The following is an 18,399-nucleotide window of genomic DNA, read 5'->3' as shown; positions in this document are numbered from 1 at the left end:
ATCCAGCTTCACAGATTTTTTTTTTTTTTTGCGGCTATACTATCCTCAATCTAGCCCTGTGATTTATATATTCTTTATCATGCCCCAGTTCTTTGATTCCTGCAGGTGTATGTAAGCTGTGTGTATGGTTGTGGTGGCCACTTGTCCTTGTTTAGACTAACGTCTAATTTTTTACTAGTGCTGTGGAGATACTGGCACTTTTTGTGTTATTAATGTGTTTTTATGTGGATAATTAATAAATTGCAGTCATATTTATCCGTATTCCTTTTTGACCAATTCTTTTTTTCTCTCCCAATTTTTGGTATCTGGAGATACGCCATCGTATCTCCGTTGTGAATCTACCCCCAAGTATTTACATATTCTTAGCAAGCAGTAAAAAATTATTAGAAAGAAGCCCTAAGGCTGCTTTCAAATCACAGCGTTTTAAATCGTGGGCGGTTCTGCTATGATTGTTGTGCAATAAACCACTGCAACCCACATCACTTGAAGCATGTCACTCAAAAGTAGCTCCTGAACTTTTTTGGGGTGACAAGCTTCACACGATTTTAAGTGTAGATCTCAAATAAGTTTTCTGCAATTTGTCATTCACACGTCAGCGAATTGAAATTGCGGGCAGAATTGCAGCAAATTCTGCCCGAAATTCAAAACATGAGATGTGATTTCAGCCTTACTCATCTCTGTAGCCACACACATTTAGTAGCAAATAATCACAGCAGAAGCCCAGAAGTCCAGTTCTAGTCAGTTAAAAAAAAAAAATAGGGGGGTAGGGCACCTCTGAACCTTCCCTACTCTACTAAGAATATGTTTTTGTTGCTAACTTTATTTGTAACCATTTAAAGAGATTTCCCATCAATTCAGTTCTACCAGGAAGCAAAATCGCTCCAAAGGAAAGGAAGAACTCCCCTAAAGGAACAACTCCAAACCGGATAAATGCTCTAACCTTACTACAGCTTTACATTATGCAAATATCAATGTGGTCTTATTCTCAATTTTTTTTTGAGAGAGCTCTGTGATAAATAAACCTGCCTTCTCCCCCTCCTCTGCTGCCACATTTGGCATCATTGGGGGGGTACCTGGATTTGACAGGTACACGCTCCCATTTCCCGGCGAACTCTGACGGAGGATCGGCTCCCATCCTCCTTCCCATGCAGCCGGCCCATTCACAGAGCGAATGCTTCATGCAGTAGGGAACCGGCTTTGAATTCACAAGGCTTGACTGCCGGTTCCCCTTGGTGAGGATGGTAGTGGCAGCATCCGAAACCTGATTGAAAAAAAGGTTCTTGCAAAATAGTGGGCTGATATCCTCTGTTTAAAAGTCTTAAACTGCTGTAGTAACCAGTACAACTCATACAGATTACCAGTCTATATTTTATTGTGAGTCTAGGATGTGGTGTCAGGGTGTCTTTAAGCTCCAATGATTTGTCATTATCATCACCAAGTACTTTAACCTCCTGGTCGGTGTTCCCGAGTCTGACTCGGGGTGAGATTTTTGGGCTAGGATCGGTAACCCCGAGTCAGACTCGGGCTCGCCTCGCTGGATGTACAGGGAGTTTTACTTACCTTGTCCCTGGATCCAGCGATGCCACCGCGCTGTGTGAGCGAGCAGGACCTCGCTCGATTCACACAGTGCCTCCGTGTGACGCCGATCTCCGTTCCCTGCGACGTTATGACGCACGGGGACGGAGAACGGCGCCAAATTCAAAAAAGTAAACAAACACTATACATACAGTATACTGTAATCTTATAGATTACAGTACTGTATGTAAAAAAAACACACCCCCCCTGTCCCTAGTGGTCTGTCCTGTGTCATGCATGTCATTTTATATAATAAAAACGTTTCTTTCTCCCTGCAAACTGTAGATTGTCCATAGCAACCAAAAGTGTCCCTTTATGTCAAAAATAGTTTTAGATCAGCTAAAAAACAGCGATAATAAATTATAATCACTTGCAGAATTGTGCGATAGCGATTTGTGGGGAAATTCGTCATAAAAAAAAAAAAATAATGACAGCAACAATTCTGCAACTGAGCAAATTTCAGTGATTTTGATTTGATTACATTATTGAATAATTTTTATTATAATTATATTATTATTTGTTATAATTATTTATAATTATTTATTATATTATAATTTATAATTTTGTTTTTAAAAAAATGTCATACCCGGGATGCCTATTAGAAGCTTGTTTGGTCAGATTTAAGTGAGTTATTTCTAAAAATGACAGACCTACAATATAAAACGCCAAATTTCCTTGCAAATAATGGTACCGCTTTCAGCATGTTTTTTCTGAAAGAATCATACCGCCAGGGAGGTTAATAATCATATCTTTATTATTGCAGTCTTAGTGCATTGGTGAAATCTACAGAAAACGGCAATGGTGTGACGTTCAGATCTGGAGCTGATGTCACTATGGACATTGGAGTGTCTGGATTTGGCGCAGAGTCTTCCATAGATAGAGCAATGCAAATGGTACATTTTTATTCATTATATTATGTTGTCTATTATGGAAAATAATATAACAAGGTGCTTAAAACAATTATAACTAGATGTGTCTAGACCTTATTATCTATGATATGAGAAGTCAACTTATCTAGCTAAAATAAGTTATTACAGTCGCCTAACCTTAAGGGTCAGTATACCCGACAGTGTTATTTTTGTTATAGTTGCAGCCAAGCGATCCAAAGCTTTCTATATGTCTTGGATACTCCAAGAGTGAGATCTTCTTGCCATAATTTCCAAATCTTTTCACTTTTATCACACTGCAAGTTGCAGGATCTCGCATCACATTCACCTTTTCTATAGAAAAATAAATAATCCAACAGGGAGAACAGGAACCTGTTATAATGGTTACAGTAGATGGGCAGACCCAGAAGCTCAAACACAGGTGTCTCACCAATAGAATGTCTTATGCCGCGTACACACGACCGTTTTTCATGACGAGAAAAATGCAAATTTTTTAATTGGTCTTGAAAAACGGTTGTGTGTAGGCTCCAGAGCATTTTTCTCGACAAGAAAAATGGGCATTAGAAATTTGGAAACTCTTTTTTCTCGTTGTTTTTCACGTCGTGAAAAACGGTTGTGTGTACGCTTTAACGAGGGGGAAAAACCGCACATGCTAAGAAGCAAGTTATGAGACGGGGAAATTAGCATAAGCAGCCCAAAGGGTTGGCGCCATTCGAATGGAACTTCCCCTTTATAGTGGCGTTGTACGTGTTGTACGTCACCGCGCTTTGCTCAAGCATTTTTTTCTCCCGAACGTGTGTATGCAAGGCAGGCTTGAGAGGAATCACGTAGAGAAAAACTTAGTTTTTTTCAATGACTTGAATAACGGTCGTGTGTACGCAGCATAAGACATATAAGAAACTAAAGGGTATTTTAACTGTCCAGCAACCATTAAAAAATACAATATCAGTTTTATGACTACCCCTTTAAAATTCCCAAGCAACAAAAGCCAAATTGCTTTCAAATTTACTAAATTTCTGTTCATGGTGTTTCTTTTTTTAGAGTCCAACCTTCACACTGGATGCTGGGAAGGAACCAGTTACATATGAGAATCCAATGTATTCTGATAACAGGGAAGGAGGTGTCAGCGTTGTGACCATCACACAGCCACCAGATGTAAGCTCTTAGCTACCTGTATTTAATAACAAAGTCAATCTTGACCTCACCCATGAGATTTCATATTGATCTGTTAATGTTGTGCACTCTGTCCAAATCTACAGATAGTAAAGCTCTGGTGTCTCTACCTGAAAGCCCCCCTTTTGCATAAATATACACTAATATTCCAAACACAGCTTGTTACGTACTACTGGCAGCAGGGTTACACTGGTATTGATGCCACTCTTGCTGCAGACCCATACAAGTGTTTGAAGGCTCGGTGGTTGGGTGTAGCCAAAAGGGATTTCTGCCAGAGCTGGCATAAATAGCTCATCATAATCTGGTTCTTCTACACGGGTGAGAATCTGGGTGGGGGTGTTAGCTTAGGTTTTTCATTAGGGCTAGAAGAAGGGTTTAGATTGTATCTCCACTTCTTTATAGGTGTTTATTTGGAGCAGGCCTTGGGCAGACTGCAGTCTACTCTGAACAGTTTTGAAATAAGAGGAAGCTCAATCTGTCCTCACTGATATATGGGGACACCCTGAGATTTACTTTATTAACATATAATGCAGAAACCTACTTTAGATCTGTAACCCTTTGTTAAGACAGACAGTGTTCAAATCTAGTTTGCAACTGATAATAAAATGTGCCAGCACAATACAGACAGGGTTAGGGTAAAAATTAAAGTGGAGATAAACTGTATCTGAGCACCACAAACTGAAAACATAATTTAGTTAGTTTTAATAGTCAAAGCAAACTCGCCCATCTATCCAGGTTTTAATGCTTTGTTAAGAATTCACTTTGAAAAATCCCTCTAGCATTTCTAGCCATGGCCATGTTAAAGGGTCATTAAAATATTTTTTTTTTTAGCTAAATAGCTTCCTTTACCTTACTGCAGTGCTGGTTTCATGTCCTCATTGTTCGTTTTTGCTCTGATGTTGCTGTAATTCTGCTCTGTTCTGGACACTTCCTGGTTGTCTGTTTCCTGAGGACCACAGTACTGGGAGATTCTTGTTTCATTTTCCAAACCATCACTGCTCTATGGCTCTGTACATGCACAGAGGCAGGATAACATGCAAAAACTAAACAAGATGCAAAAACGCAACTAGAGGTACATTATATGATTGATTTTTTATCTATTTTTAATAAATTTTAAAATGAATCAGTTAACTATTATGGGCCAAATTCCCAAAAAAGCTGCCTAACTTAACTTTCAGCAGTTAAGTTACACTGACTTAAAATTTCTACCTAAGTGCCTGATCCACAAAGCACTTACCTAGAAATTACACGCCGTGTAACTTAAGTGCCTCCGTCGCAAGGCGGTCCTCCTCTCCGGGGGGCGTTTAAAATTTAAATGAGGCGCGCTCCCGCGCCGGCCGTACTGCGCATGCGTGTGACGTAATTTTCCCGACGTGCATCGCGCGAACGTAATTTACGCCGGGCTTTGTGGATTGCGACGGGACACTAAAGTTGCGACGGGTGAAAAAAAAAAGCGCCGGGAAAACAAAAACAAAAAAGAAAAATTGTCAGCGTCGCTCGGCATGCATTCCTGAGAGGGAGAACTCCATGCCAATTTTCAAAGAAAAAAACGGCATGGGTTCCCCCCCCAGGAGCATACCAGGCCCTTAGGTCTGGTATGGGTTGTAAGGAGACCCCCCTATGCCGAAAATTCGACGTAGGGGGTCCCCCTACAATCCATACCAGACCCGTATCCAAAGCACGCTACCCGGCCGGTCAGGAAAGGGAGTGGGGACGAGCGAGCGCCCCCCCCCCCCCCTCCTGAGCCGTGCCAGGCCGCATGCCCTCAACATGGGGGGGTTGGGTGCTCTGGGGCAGGGGGGCGCACTGCGGGCCCCCCCACCCCAGAGCACCCTGTCCCCATGTTGATGAGGACAGGACCTCTTCCCGACAACCCTTGCCGTTGGTTGTCGGGGTCTGCGGGCGGGGGCTTATCGGAATCTGGGAGTCCCCTCAAATAAGGGGGCCCCCAGATACCGGCCCCCCACCCTAAGTGAATGGATATGGGGTACATCGTACCCCTACCCATTCACCTGGAGGCAAAAAGTAAAAGTTATTAAACACACAACACAAGGGTTTTTAAAATAATTTATTAGTCTGCTCCGGAGGCCCCCCCTGTCTTCTTTATTAGCTCTAATACCAGGGGGGGCTTCTTCTTCCACTCTCCGGGGGTCTTCTTCGCTCTCCGGGGGGGTTTCTTCTTCCGCTCTCCGGGGGGGTCTTCTCCGCTCTCCGGGGGTCTTCGCGGCTCTCCGGGGGTCTTCTTCTATCTTCGCCGCTCTCCGCTGTTGACTCGGCGCACCCCGGTTCTTCTGCAGCTGTCCGGTGCCTTCTTCTTCAGCGCTGGCTGCCTGCTATCTTCGTGTGTTAGCTCAATTACTAGCAGGCAGCCATCGCGGTCTTCTGTGACGTCATGTTCTTCTTCTCCCTTCTTCCGATGTTGACACGTCGCCTCTTCTCACTGCAATGATGGAAGCGCGCCTTGCATCCCATTTATATAGGCATCACCGTCCCATCATGCTCCGGTAGGTAGGGTGGGTACCTACCGGAGCATGATGGGACGGTGATGCCTATATAAATGGGATGCAAGGCGCGCTTCCATCATTGCAGTGAGAAGAGGCGACGTGTCAACATCGGAAGAAGGGAGAAGAAGAACATGACGTCACAGAAGACCGCGATGGCTGCCTGCTAGTAATTGAGCTAACACACGAAGATAGCAGGCAGCCAGCGCTAAAGAAGAAGGCACCGGACAGCTGCAGAAGAACCGGGGTGCGCCGAGTCAACAGCGGAGAGCGGCGAAGATAGAAGAAGACCCCCGGAGAGCGGAGAAGACCCCCGGAGAGCGGAGAAGACCCCCCCGGAGAGCGGAAGAAGAAACCCCCCCCGGAGAGCGGAGAAGACCCCCGGAGAGTGGAAGAAGAAGCCCCCCCTGGTATTAGAGCTAATAAAGAAGACAGGGGGGGCCTCCGGAGAAGACTAATAAATTATTTTAAAAACCCTTGTGTTGTGTGTTTAATAACTTTTACTTTTTGCCTCCAGGTGAATGGGTAGGGGTACGATGTACCCCATATCCATTCACTTAGGGTGGGGGGCCGGTATCTGGGGGCCCCCTTATTTGAGGGGACTCCCAGATTCCGATAAGCCCCCGCCCGCAGACCCCGACAACCAACGGCAAGGGTTGTCGGGAAGAGGTCCTGTCCTCATCAACATGGGGACAGGGTGCTCTGGGGTGGGGGGGCCCGCAGTGCGCCCCCCTGCCCCAGAGCACCCAACCCCCCCATGTTGAGGGCATGCGGCCTGGCACGGCTCAGGAGGGGGGGGGCACTCGCTCGTCCCCACTCCCTTTCCTGGCCGGCCGGGTAGCGTGCTTTGGATACGGGTCTGGTATGGATTGTAGGGGGACCCCCTACGTCGATTTTTCGGCGTAGGGGGGGTCTCCTTACAACCCATACCAGACCTAAGGGCCTGGTATGCTCCCGGGGGGGAACCCATGCCGGTTTTGATTTTACAAATTGCCGTGGAGTTCTCCCTCGGGAATGCATACCAAATGCCGTCGCTTGAATGGGCTTTTACATGGTGTTACTAACTTTCCACATTGTAAAACCAGCCCTAGTTTTGCGCAAGCAAATCGGAACTTACGCAGAAATCACAATGCTGAAAAGCGTTGTGGATCTGCTTAAGTCCTCATTTGCATACTCAAAGCGGCATTTCAATGAGAAATGCCCCCAGCGGCGGATGCGGTACTGCATCCTAAGATCTGACCGTGTAAGTGTCTTACACATGTCAGATTTTCTGCCTAACTTTGGAAAAAGCCTTTTGAGGATCGTTTCCAAAGTTAGGCACAGACTGAACAGCAGTTCCGCCTGCGTATCTCTTTTGGGAATCAGGCCCATTGTCTCTATACCCTGTAAACAGTCATTTCAGCAAAACAATTTTTTTCCTTTACAACTCCTTTAAGTAAGGGAAGAAGAATACATCTGCCCTTAGCTCAGACATGCAAGCAGGCGAGTGTGCCTAGCTAAGAAAGCTCCACCTCCAGATGGAAGAAAAATATGCCTATGAAGACCCCTGGGATATGTGACATTATTTTGGCCTAGGCCAAAAGCTGGGAAGCAACTGAAGAAATGTAAAAAAAAAAATTGTTTAAAACAATGAATTATAATATACCTCCCTATTTATTTACGAATGCTAACAAGATAAGGATTACAAATAGTTAAATGTCGATTGAGAGAGTTTTGTTCCACTTTAACTCCCCAGCCTCCTCTGCATAGTAGAGAAAAGCTTCAGTTTTAGGCCCGATCAGTCCAAACTGATGAAAACGGACTGAAGTTCAGTTTCAACGGTCCAAACCGACCGTGTGTGGGCCCCATCAGTCTGTTATCGTTCGGTCCAGAAATTTAGAACTTGCTTTAAAATTGAACTGATGGACTGGTAACCGATCGGTCAAAACCAATGGTTAGTACGCAAAAGCATCGGTTCCAAACCCAGTCATGCTCAGAATCAAGTCGACGCATTCTTGGAAGCATTGAACTTAATTTTTCTCAGAACGTCGTTGTGTTTTACGTCACCGCATTGGGCTCAATCGGTTTTTGAACTGATGGTGTTTAGGCACATCACACCATCAGTCAGCTTCATCGGTGAACCGATGAAACGGAACTTCAGTCCGTTTTCATCAGTTTGGACTGATCGTGTGTACAGAGCCTTAGACCTCGTACACACCACCCAACATGTTCGATGAAAACGGTCCGCGGACCGTTTTCATCGGAAATGTCCGCTGGGATCGTTTGGTCTGATGTGTGTACACACCATCAGACCAAATTCCCCGCGGACAGAATACGCGGTGACGTGGCAGCGACGATGACGCCGCAACGTGCGCGCACCAGGAAGTTCAATGCTTCCACGCATGCGTCGAATCACTTTGACGCATGCGTGGGATTTCGGGCCAGCGGACATGTCTGATGAGTCGTACTGACAATCGAATTGTCCCACAGACAGGCTTCCAGCGGACAAGTTTCTTGGCATGCTAAGAAACTTTTGTCCACTGGAAACCTGTCCGCTAGGCCGGAAAATTGTCCGGTCGTCCCTATACACGACCGAACATGTCCGCGGAAACTGGTCCGACGGACCAGTTTCAGCGGACATGTTCGGTCGTGTGTACGCGGCCTCAGAGTTTTCAGAAAAGTAAAAGATAAGAAGCATTTCTTTTTTTTTATTATTATTATTTATGCTATGGGAGTGAAAACACATACCAAATGTAAAGTTTTATTCCAATTTGGCTGGAAAATATATATACTCTTTAAAGGAGTTTTATACAAGTTAAATAATAAAAACTTAAACTAAAAAACTGAAAAGGAAAAAAAAGTCAGCTCTCTTTGTAAATCTTATAAATTACAGGGAACAATGTAATCTCATTAAATAAATTAAATGTTATGCCATTCCTGAGCATTTTCTATGCAGCATTGTTCTTTTAAAGTTTCAGAATTTTGTTTTGACTTTGAAAACTAGATGAATTGAAGGACATGGCTTAGAAAGCTCTATCACTTTATTAATTGCTTCTCTTTTTTTAGGTGACTGAAACCACCACTGTGCAAAAGTCTGATAATTTCGAAAACCCGTTATATGCAGCTGACACGCCTCAGACATCAGCAAGTGCAGAGGCAACCCAGGTTATTACGCTGCACAAAACTTATTCTATTTTATTAAAATTTCCCACTGCACACAGCCTCTTTTTATGATGTAACTAACACGCTTATATAGAGCAGTGTTTGAAATATCTGTGTTTCCTGGAACAACCAGTCAGCCTCTGATAGTTCTTGTTGCATACTGGTGCCACAGCAGACTTCTGGGTCTTGTTTCCTGCCAGCAGGAATTTGGAAATTAATTTGAATAAAATGTACTTATTGCCTCAAAGGTTAACATGAGTAAAATGATCAGGTCTCGTTTCAGCCTTTTTGATATGATTCTCACTAAAGAAAACCCATAGTGCTCTAGGATTCCTTTGTCAATTGTATGCTCTGTATAAAATGTTTATTTATAAAACAAAGAATTGTATACATATAGTAAATACAGTAAAAAATATATAAAAATAAATTGAAAGAATACAGTATTGGGGGTACAGTGCTTGAAAGAAATATAGAGGAAAACGATTTGGGGGTACTTATTTTAGGTGATTGCAAAATAAGAATTCGTCTGAAAGAAAAAGGGGGCAGGTTTGACGGACCACTTGGTCTTTTTCTACTGTCATGCTTCTATGTAAGATGCAACTATTAATCATCAGCTGAAAAACTTACAAACCTAAAGTGGAACTTTACATAATAATTACAGTTTTTTAAACAGGCAACATTTTTATTGCTGAAGAGACATATTAAACATATAGTAATAAGGTCAGGGGAGCTCTCTCTGCTGGCCCTTCCCCCAGCTAAGCTGATGACAAGAGGGAGAATGAAGGACATTAACCCTTCATTTGTCAGAGTTGATAGTTTGACATATAGGTAGTGAAAGGAAATTTCTCTACCTATATCCAGATTCTAGGCTTGTAGTATGTTCATGCAGAGAGAGAGAGACATGTGAGCTGTCTGGCAAATTATCAGACGACAGGTCACCTCCTGTATATCCGGACCAATCAGAATTTTGTTAATTATGCACAGAACCTGTGGCCGTTTCACTTTCCAATAGACACTGACACGATAGTTGCAGAGGGACCTATGGTGCATGCCGCTTACTCCAGTTTCCTGTGCCAATATAATGGCTTAGAAAGTTTTGGTAATTCCCCCCAATGTCCTTAAAGCACCAATGTTGTCAATGTTTCTGATATTACAATAGCTTAAGATTATTAAACATAGTATATATATATATATATGCCTGTTAGAATTACTTTACCTAAAACCAAATTTTATACTTCTCAATATTTTACAGCCGGAGTCAAAGTGGAATTTCTTTAAGCGGAAAGTTAAACAAAGCACAAATTTTGAAAATCCAATTTACTCAGAGGTGAGTTTTTTTACAAGGTTTATTAGATATAAAGGAGAGTGTGTGATAACTTAGGCTGGCCATACATTATCCAATGTTCTTGTACAATTTTCCTTTAGATTTACCAAAACCATATACTATGAGGTCAAACCCAAACACTTTCAATTCGTATGCAGTCAGTCAGGCCCTTTGCACTATATAACTGAAGATAAATCTAAAGAAAATTGAATAGGAAAATTGTATAATGTATGGGAAGCTTTGCTTGGATACTAATATGTTTTTTCCTTTGGTGTCCTTTCTTAAGCATAAGCTTGTTAACCAATTCATAATCAACCGTCATTGTCTAGATATCTAAGCCCCATTAAGCAGCATCAGCATACATCAGTTGATAAAAACTAATTTGCATACCTAAACCAATTCTTAAGGCTTTAATTTAATATCATTATTTAAACAAAAACCCTGCCCTTTTTTTTAGAATGACAAATGTGCAAACATGTAAAAAAAATTGAATAAACTTTTCTGCTTTTTAGTATTGTAATTGTGCCTAACAATTACAGTATTAAACAGATAAATACTTTTGGCTTAAATGAGAATCAGAGTTGTCAGTGAAAGCTGGGATTTAGAACCACTAGTTATTGATGACTCTCAGAGGAAGTTTATTAAGGATAACACAGGGCTTTGTGCTGGGGAGGCCAACTTAATTTTTTTTAAGTCTTGTTAAAGTGGTTTTAAACCCACTATTTGGACTTTTACCTACAGGTAAGCCTATAATAAGGCTTACCTGTAGGTAAGGAGAATATCTCCTAAACCTGCACGGTTTAGGAGATATTCCCCCCGCAATGCGCGGGAGTGACGTCATCGCCGCTCCAGCCAATCACAGCGCTGGAGCGGCGATACCCGGAAGACACGCCGGAGCAAGATGACATCCTGCTCGGCGTGGACCAGGTAAGTGGTACACACCTCGTTCCGAGGTAAGTATTTCATAATAGGCTAGTATGCGGTGCATACTAGCCTATTATGCCTTTTGCATTGCAGGTTTGGGAAAAAAAAAAAAAGTTTATGCGGTTTACAACCGCTTTAATGTTGTTTTTTTCTCACTTCCTGTTCTTGTTTGACACCTATTACCTGGACAAAAAGTGAGGGGAAATTTCTCCAAAAGGGGAACAGATAGCAATATAAATAATATACATTTTTGCCCTTTCCTTTTACTAGAAAAAATGTTGGTATTGCTGTCTAATGCCGCTTACACACGATCGGAATTTCCGATGGAAAAAGTCAGATGGACTTTTTCCATCAGATATTTTGATCGTGTGTGGAGCCCCATCGGAGTTTTTTCATCATAAATACCGATGAATTCCTTTGGAGGTTAGATATTCTGTCAGAATTTGGATGTAATTTGGCCGGGCAAAAGCCTGATCGTTTGTACGTGGCATAAGTGCCCTTTAGAGAGATTCCCTTTTGATGCCTGAGGCCTCGTACACACGACCGAGTTTCTCGGCAAAAACCAGCAAGAAACTTGCTGGTTTTTTTTTTTTTGCCGAGGAAACCGTCCGTGTGTACATTTTTCGATGAGGAAACTGTCGAGGAACTCGACGAGCCAAAAAGAGAGCATGTTCTATTTTTCCTCAACGGGAATGGAGAAAATTGGTTTGTCGAGTTCCTCGACAGCCTAACAAGGAACTCGATGAGCAAAACGATGTGTTTCGCCCGTCGAGATCCTCGGTCGTGTGTACGAGACCTGAAACACATAAATAAGCTGGAAGTAAAAAAATCTCTAATATGTAAAAAAAATGCTTTGGCTGGAGCTGGACTTTAAGATTAAAATGTAATGATGTTAATCTCCTGGGTTCTATCATAGTGGAGAAAATGACCGAGTCTCTTTGAGTTAAAAAACGTATGCACCAACAATTCCGAGATAAGCTAGTAAATGTATAACAGAAAGGCAAACTCCTTGTTTAAAGGTGTCTACATGTACAACTACATTGGAAGAATAGAATGTAGCTTTAGAAACAGAAATGTTCTGTTGGAAAGTTTTCAGAAATGTTGTTATGCAGTGCTAGCACTTTTCTTTTCTTTGGTAATTTGAAACAAATTGCCTCTGAAAGCTAAGCCCTGTACACACGGCCCAGAATCTCGTTAGGAAAAAAGCGTTGTTTTTCTTGCCAACCGAGTGTATAGACACTCCATTTAAAAGAACCGCCGTTCTTTTGAATGGCACGAACGTGGTGATGTCATCGACTATGACGAGCATGCGCTCGTCACATTTGATGCTGTCGCCGCCATCTTGCTACATCCTACCTATGCCTTGGAAGCTGCCGGGCATGAGTCAAAGGCATTTCGAGCATGCGTTGGTTTCCACTGCGACAGGTAAGTATACAGACACTCGGGTTTCTCGGCAGGAAAACACTGCCAAGAATCACGATGAGAAAATAGAGAGCAGGTTCTCTATTTTTCTCGTCAAGATTCTGGGCAGTTTTCTTGACGAGAATCCTCAAAGCCTCGTACACACGCACGGTTTTCTCTTGCCGAGCATTCAAAACATTTTAAAGAGATAACAGGGTGGGCGAAAAGGGGTTAGCTTTTAAAGTTTAGAAAACACGCATGCAAACACAGACACAGAAAACTGCAAAATTTCCTTACAGTGAAACAATCAAAAACCTTATATACTGTACCTGCATTAATAGAATCTGGCCATCTTACAGTATACAGCATCTGTAAAAACGTTCAGTCTCAGCAATTGTTCTATACAGTTTCCTAGCAGATTACAGGTTGTAAAGCAGCATGAAAGCTGAGCTAGGTACATTTTAATTGATTTGTACACTTTGCATTGTGAGCTCCATGTAATTTACTCTGATTGGTCACAGGTTGAGAGGCAATGGAGGGGCTGTTTGGGAGTGATTTTATTCCATCTAGTCAGAGAGTAAAAGGCAGCAGGAGGCGGTATGTTTGAGTCTTAGGAATTATTGACCTACCGTACTTCCACACTGTGACTCGATTTGACGATGGCCATCTTGGTTCATGTCAGGTCTACTCTTTGATGACTGATGGTCTGATGATTGATGGAGGAATAATGAAACAGCAGCAGGAGAGGTACACAAAGCACAGATCCACAGAGTGAAAAAGGCAGAAGCAGGGATATTTTGCACCACAGGTCCTTGAATACAGATTTTTCTCCAGCAAGGAGAACAGTAATCAGTTATCGAAACAAGAATGAAAAGAGAACCCAATGTGCCTACACTCACATATGTAATTGTATTTAGAGAAAATGTGTTCACACATAATAATTATCAGAAGCACCTAATACTGTATATAACTATGTGTAACTCTTCCACTGTGTCTATGGAGGGAGCCATGGTTGTCACTTTAGGCGGCTTTGCTGATATGGACTACAAACATGTCCTTATCTCTTAATTTCTATTTGTTCTTTGGTTTAATTACCCACTAATATTTGTGAAGTTGGGATGGAGTGGGAGAGGGTTGCATAATGGGTGCTTCTGGTAATTACTTAGTTATTGAGTGTGGCAACTTTTTCTAAAATTGCCTCTTTGAGTGCAGGTACAGTGTTCTTTCATTTTTGTTTGAATTACTGTACTTACTAGTGTGCCACATGCACGGTGTCTGGTCTCGATTGGACACAAGGGGTGTTAAATTAGATATTGAAGGTGGTGGGGGCAGTGGTGAAACTACCAGATTGCACTTGCAAATGGGCCCTGGCGTTTCGCCCTGGAGGGTTGCTGGCTGCAGGGCTCTGAGCTGAAAGTGTCTATTTCATACAGCCCAGAGCCTGCACTAACTGTTCCCCCCTCCCTTGCATGGACGAGAGAGGAGAGATAGAGAGAGAGAGAGAGTGTGCATCACATTCCCCCTTACTTCAGATTCCCCCCTTAACTACTTCAGTACTGGGAACATTCACCCCCTTCCTGCCCAGCGCTGTCACACTTTGACAATTGCGTGGTCATGTAACACTGTACTCAAATTACATTTGTATCATTTTTTTTTTACACAAATAGGGCTTTCTTATGGTGATATTTAATAATATTTTTTTCTTTTTTGCTAAACAATCAAAAAAAAAATCAAAAAGTAACAAAATAAAAGTTTTTTTTTGGTTTCTGTTTTAAAATTTAGCAAATAAGTTATATTTATTCTTCACTGATGTGCACTAACAAGGCTGCACTGATGGGCACTGATAATGAGGCCACTGATAGGGCTGCACTGGTAATCAAAGCACTGATTACCAGTGTAAACTGACAGCCTTACTAGTTAATGGTTCTCCTTTGCTCCACACAGTTTGGGAGGAAAGGGCTGCAGTGTATGAAAGACTCTGTGGACTCTGATGTAAAGGAGAATGCTGCAGACTTTCATTTAAGGGAGAGCTCTGTAAGGGGGCTATGCGAACTCTGATGTAAGGGAGAACCCTGCAGACTCTGGTATAAGAGGAACTTTGGGAACCCTGATTAAAGGAATGCTGAGAACTTTGATGAGAGTGGGGGCTCTAGTAAACAGAGGCCTCAGCGTTTTCCATTACATCAGAGTTCCCTCTGTACATCAGAGTTCCCAGTGTTCCCCTTAAATTAGAGTCCCAAGAGTTCTCCCTTACATCAGAGTCTGTAGTGTCTGTAGTGTCTGTAGAGTCTTTAGAGTCTACGAGTTCAGATGTAAAGAGGAACTCTGCATGTTCAGATGTAAATGGAAACTCTGTGGATTCCAATATAAGGGGTACTCTTGTGATTAAATTCCCTTGAAAGTGCAACTTCCCGTGCAAAGCAAGCAACCTATATGTCCTTAGTAAATCAACCCCACAAAATTTTATTTAGAAAGCTGAACAGCAATGCCTATTGGGCTTCATTAACATGACCGTAAAAATACACATATACAGTATATGCAGCTGTATTGTTTTCAACTACTGTGTTTCCCCGAAAGTAAGACATCCCCTGAAAATAAGACCTACTTACTTAGTTTTGTCTCTCGCTGAAATATAAGGCAACCCCCCAAAAATAAGACCTCTCCGATAATAGGGCCTCCCCGGAACATAAGGAATCCCGATAATAAGGCCCCCCGAAGCTACCGTAACTCTGTACCCTGGACCGCAGCGACGGGCGCCGCCGCACAGCTCACTATTGGGCGCAGCGCAGGCGGAGCAGGAAGTGCGTGGTTTCTTTTTATCAGAGAACCCGCCCTGCTGCCAGGACAAGCTGCCGCCTGCTGCTCGCTCTGCCCTGATGGAGTCTGGCTGACTCACAATTAGACAGTGAGTTGCACAGAGCAGGAGTCAGGCACATTGTGTGGATACACAGGGGTGAATGAGGTAGGGGGGAAATGTCTTATAAAGGGGGGGGGGGGGGGTTGTGTGGTGAAGGTGTCCACTGGCACAGGGGTGGGGGGATCACTTAAAATGACATTTGTTCAACAATAAATGTGTACCATATTCTTCTTCATGGAAAAATAAGACATCCCCTGAAAATAAGACCTAGCGCATCTTTGGGAGCAAAAATGTATATAAGACACTGTCTTATTTTCGGGGAAACAGTGTAAGTCATTCAAACAGCTGTGTAAGCATGAGCTGCTTTCAGATCCATAACACAGAATCCAAAAATCTGCATCAAAGAACATGCTTTTTCTGTGCTTACACGTATAAACGTCTAAACAAATTGTAAAATAAATGACCATAAAAACACATTTTGTACGCATCTTTATGCATTTAAATGCATCTGTATTTCACAGATCATTATGCAGGAACTTTTCTCCTAGAAATCACGTGTTTAATAACATCAGTAAAAATGTTATGGCCATGTGAATGAAGCCTTAGAGCTACAAAAAAAAGTTTCTTTAGACAGCAAGGTCTCTTTAACCTCTTTCCCACCGCGCTATAGACAAAAGACGTCTACAGCGCGGTGGAGTTATTCTGGGAGGACGTCCTCCCAGAATCCTCCTCTCGCGCTCCCCCTGGGGCGCGCTCCCAGAATCATCTGTGAGCGCCGGGTCTAGAAGACCTGGCGCATCACAGATCGCGGTAAATTGCCGCTGATAGCGGCCGTCTACCACGTGATCGCTCTGTCAAATGACGGAGCGATCACTTGTAAACAAACCGGCGTCATGTGATGACGCCGGTTCCTCCCTCTCCTCTCTGTACCGATCGGTACAGTGTGAGAGGAGAGGGGGGAGAACGGAAGCAGCAGCAGCTGCTGTGGCTGGATCTGTGACAAATCCATCCCTCCCTGTGCAATACTCTGCAATAACACCAATACTCTGCAACAACCCCCCCATACTCTGCAATAACTCCCCCATACTCTGCAATAACCCCCCATACTCTGCAATAACCCCCCCTTATTCTGCAATAACTCCCCATACTCTGCAATAACCCCCTCTTACTCTGCAATAACCCCCCCTTACTCTGCAATAACCCCCCCATACTCTGCAATAACCCCCCTATACTCTGCAATAACCCCCCAATACTCTGCAATAACCCCCCAATACTCTGCAATACCCCCAATACTCCGCAATACCTGCTAATATGACAGAGATGAGATATTTTTATTTTTTTTTACAGAATTTTCAGTGTTTTTTCTTTTATAGCGCAAAAAATAAAAAACACAGAGGTGATCAAATACCACCAAAAGAAAGCTCTATTTGTGGGGAAAAAAGGACAAAAATTTCAGATGGGCACAATGTTGTATGACTGAGTAATTGTCATTCAAATTGTGAGAGCACCGAAACCTGAAAATTGATCTGGTTAGGAAGGGGGTTTAAGTGCCCAGTGGTCAAGAGGTTAATATGTCTTTTTCAATGCTTTTAGATGGAAAAAGAGCAACAACAGGAGGCCGAGGAAGACCCATCTCCGTTCACGCCTCCGCCACCCACCAAACCATCACATAAAAAGGAACCACATCAAATGGCCTTCTCTCCAACAGAGGACACTTTTATAGACACTGCCAACCTCGTCAAGGAAGACTCAGATGTATAACTCATTCTAGTTCTTCAATGTCACTTTTCTTGCACATGTTTTTATATTGGTCAAGAACGTTCATCTCGTTACAGAGTATTTTGTTTTTAGCTGATAGGTGATGTTTTGCCTTTTTTTTGAGATATGCCAATTCTTATTTTTATGTACAATTATCACAATGTACTATATGTATATCTTTGCACTGAACTTGTCTGAAAATAATATTATAAATATTGTGTATATTTGTAAATTGTCAAAAGAAAGATTATTGATGTTAATGATATGTGAAAACTTTTGGGGGGTAGCAATTAAATTCATGTTAGGAAATTTTAATAGAGCTCAGAAAAGGAAAAACTAATATGTACAGGGACCTGCTTTAACATCATCGTTTTTGTAATTGTACAGATGTTTATACAGACTACTGTTCAGAAGATTACCTTTATGTAGCTGCTGAAATTTATATTTGTGTATTTGTTCAATTGCATATATTTTCTGACACCGGTTTTTAGAAAGTGTTTTAGACTACTGACTATGCAAACCTTGGAACAATCAGTTGGCAATGAAATCTATAATTAAACCACTATTAATTAATTGGAAGTTCTTTTCATTGTTTTGTTTTAAGGTGGCTGTTTTATTCATCCTTAAAGTTAAGCCCCTTTCACACCTGCGGACCGTATGTCCGCTTTTTCATCCATCCGTGTGCGGATGAAAAAGGGACATACATTGGTCCCTATGAGATCGCGGGTGTCAGCGGATGTATGGAACGCCATCGGTCAAAAATCCACACATGCTCAGAATCAAGTCGACGCATGCTTGGAAGCATTGAACTTCATTTTTTTCGGCTCATCGTAGTGTTATACGTCACCACATTTTGGC

At 42.5% G+C, this 18,399-nt stretch overlaps 1 protein-coding gene across 2 annotated transcripts in view; it reads left to right on the top strand.

Annotated features, from left to right (window-relative positions):
* Positions 1-18,120, top strand: part of LRP2 (LDL receptor related protein 2) — a 327,257-nt gene extending 309,137 nt beyond the window's left edge. For both annotated transcript variants that reach the window (XM_040357827.1, XM_040357826.1), the window contains 5 exons: positions 2,339-2,468; positions 3,504-3,617; positions 9,182-9,280; positions 10,530-10,604; positions 17,377-18,120. In XM_040357827.1, coding sequence (XP_040213761.1) covers positions 2,339-2,468; positions 3,504-3,617; positions 9,182-9,280; positions 10,530-10,604; positions 17,377-17,544 — 586 coding nt within the window. In that variant the 3' untranslated portion in view covers positions 17,545-18,120. The remainder of the gene's footprint in view (positions 1-2,338; positions 2,469-3,503; positions 3,618-9,181; positions 9,281-10,529; positions 10,605-17,376) is intronic.
* Positions 18,121-18,399: the final 279 nt, after the last annotated feature.

Source organism: Rana temporaria, chromosome 6, assembly GCF_905171775.1.
Source record: "Rana temporaria chromosome 6, aRanTem1.1, whole genome shotgun sequence".
Lineage (NCBI taxonomy): Eukaryota > Metazoa > Chordata > Amphibia > Anura > Ranidae > Rana > Rana temporaria.
Note: the sequence above shows the minus strand (reverse complement) of the source record. Positions and strands in the feature narration are given on the sequence as shown.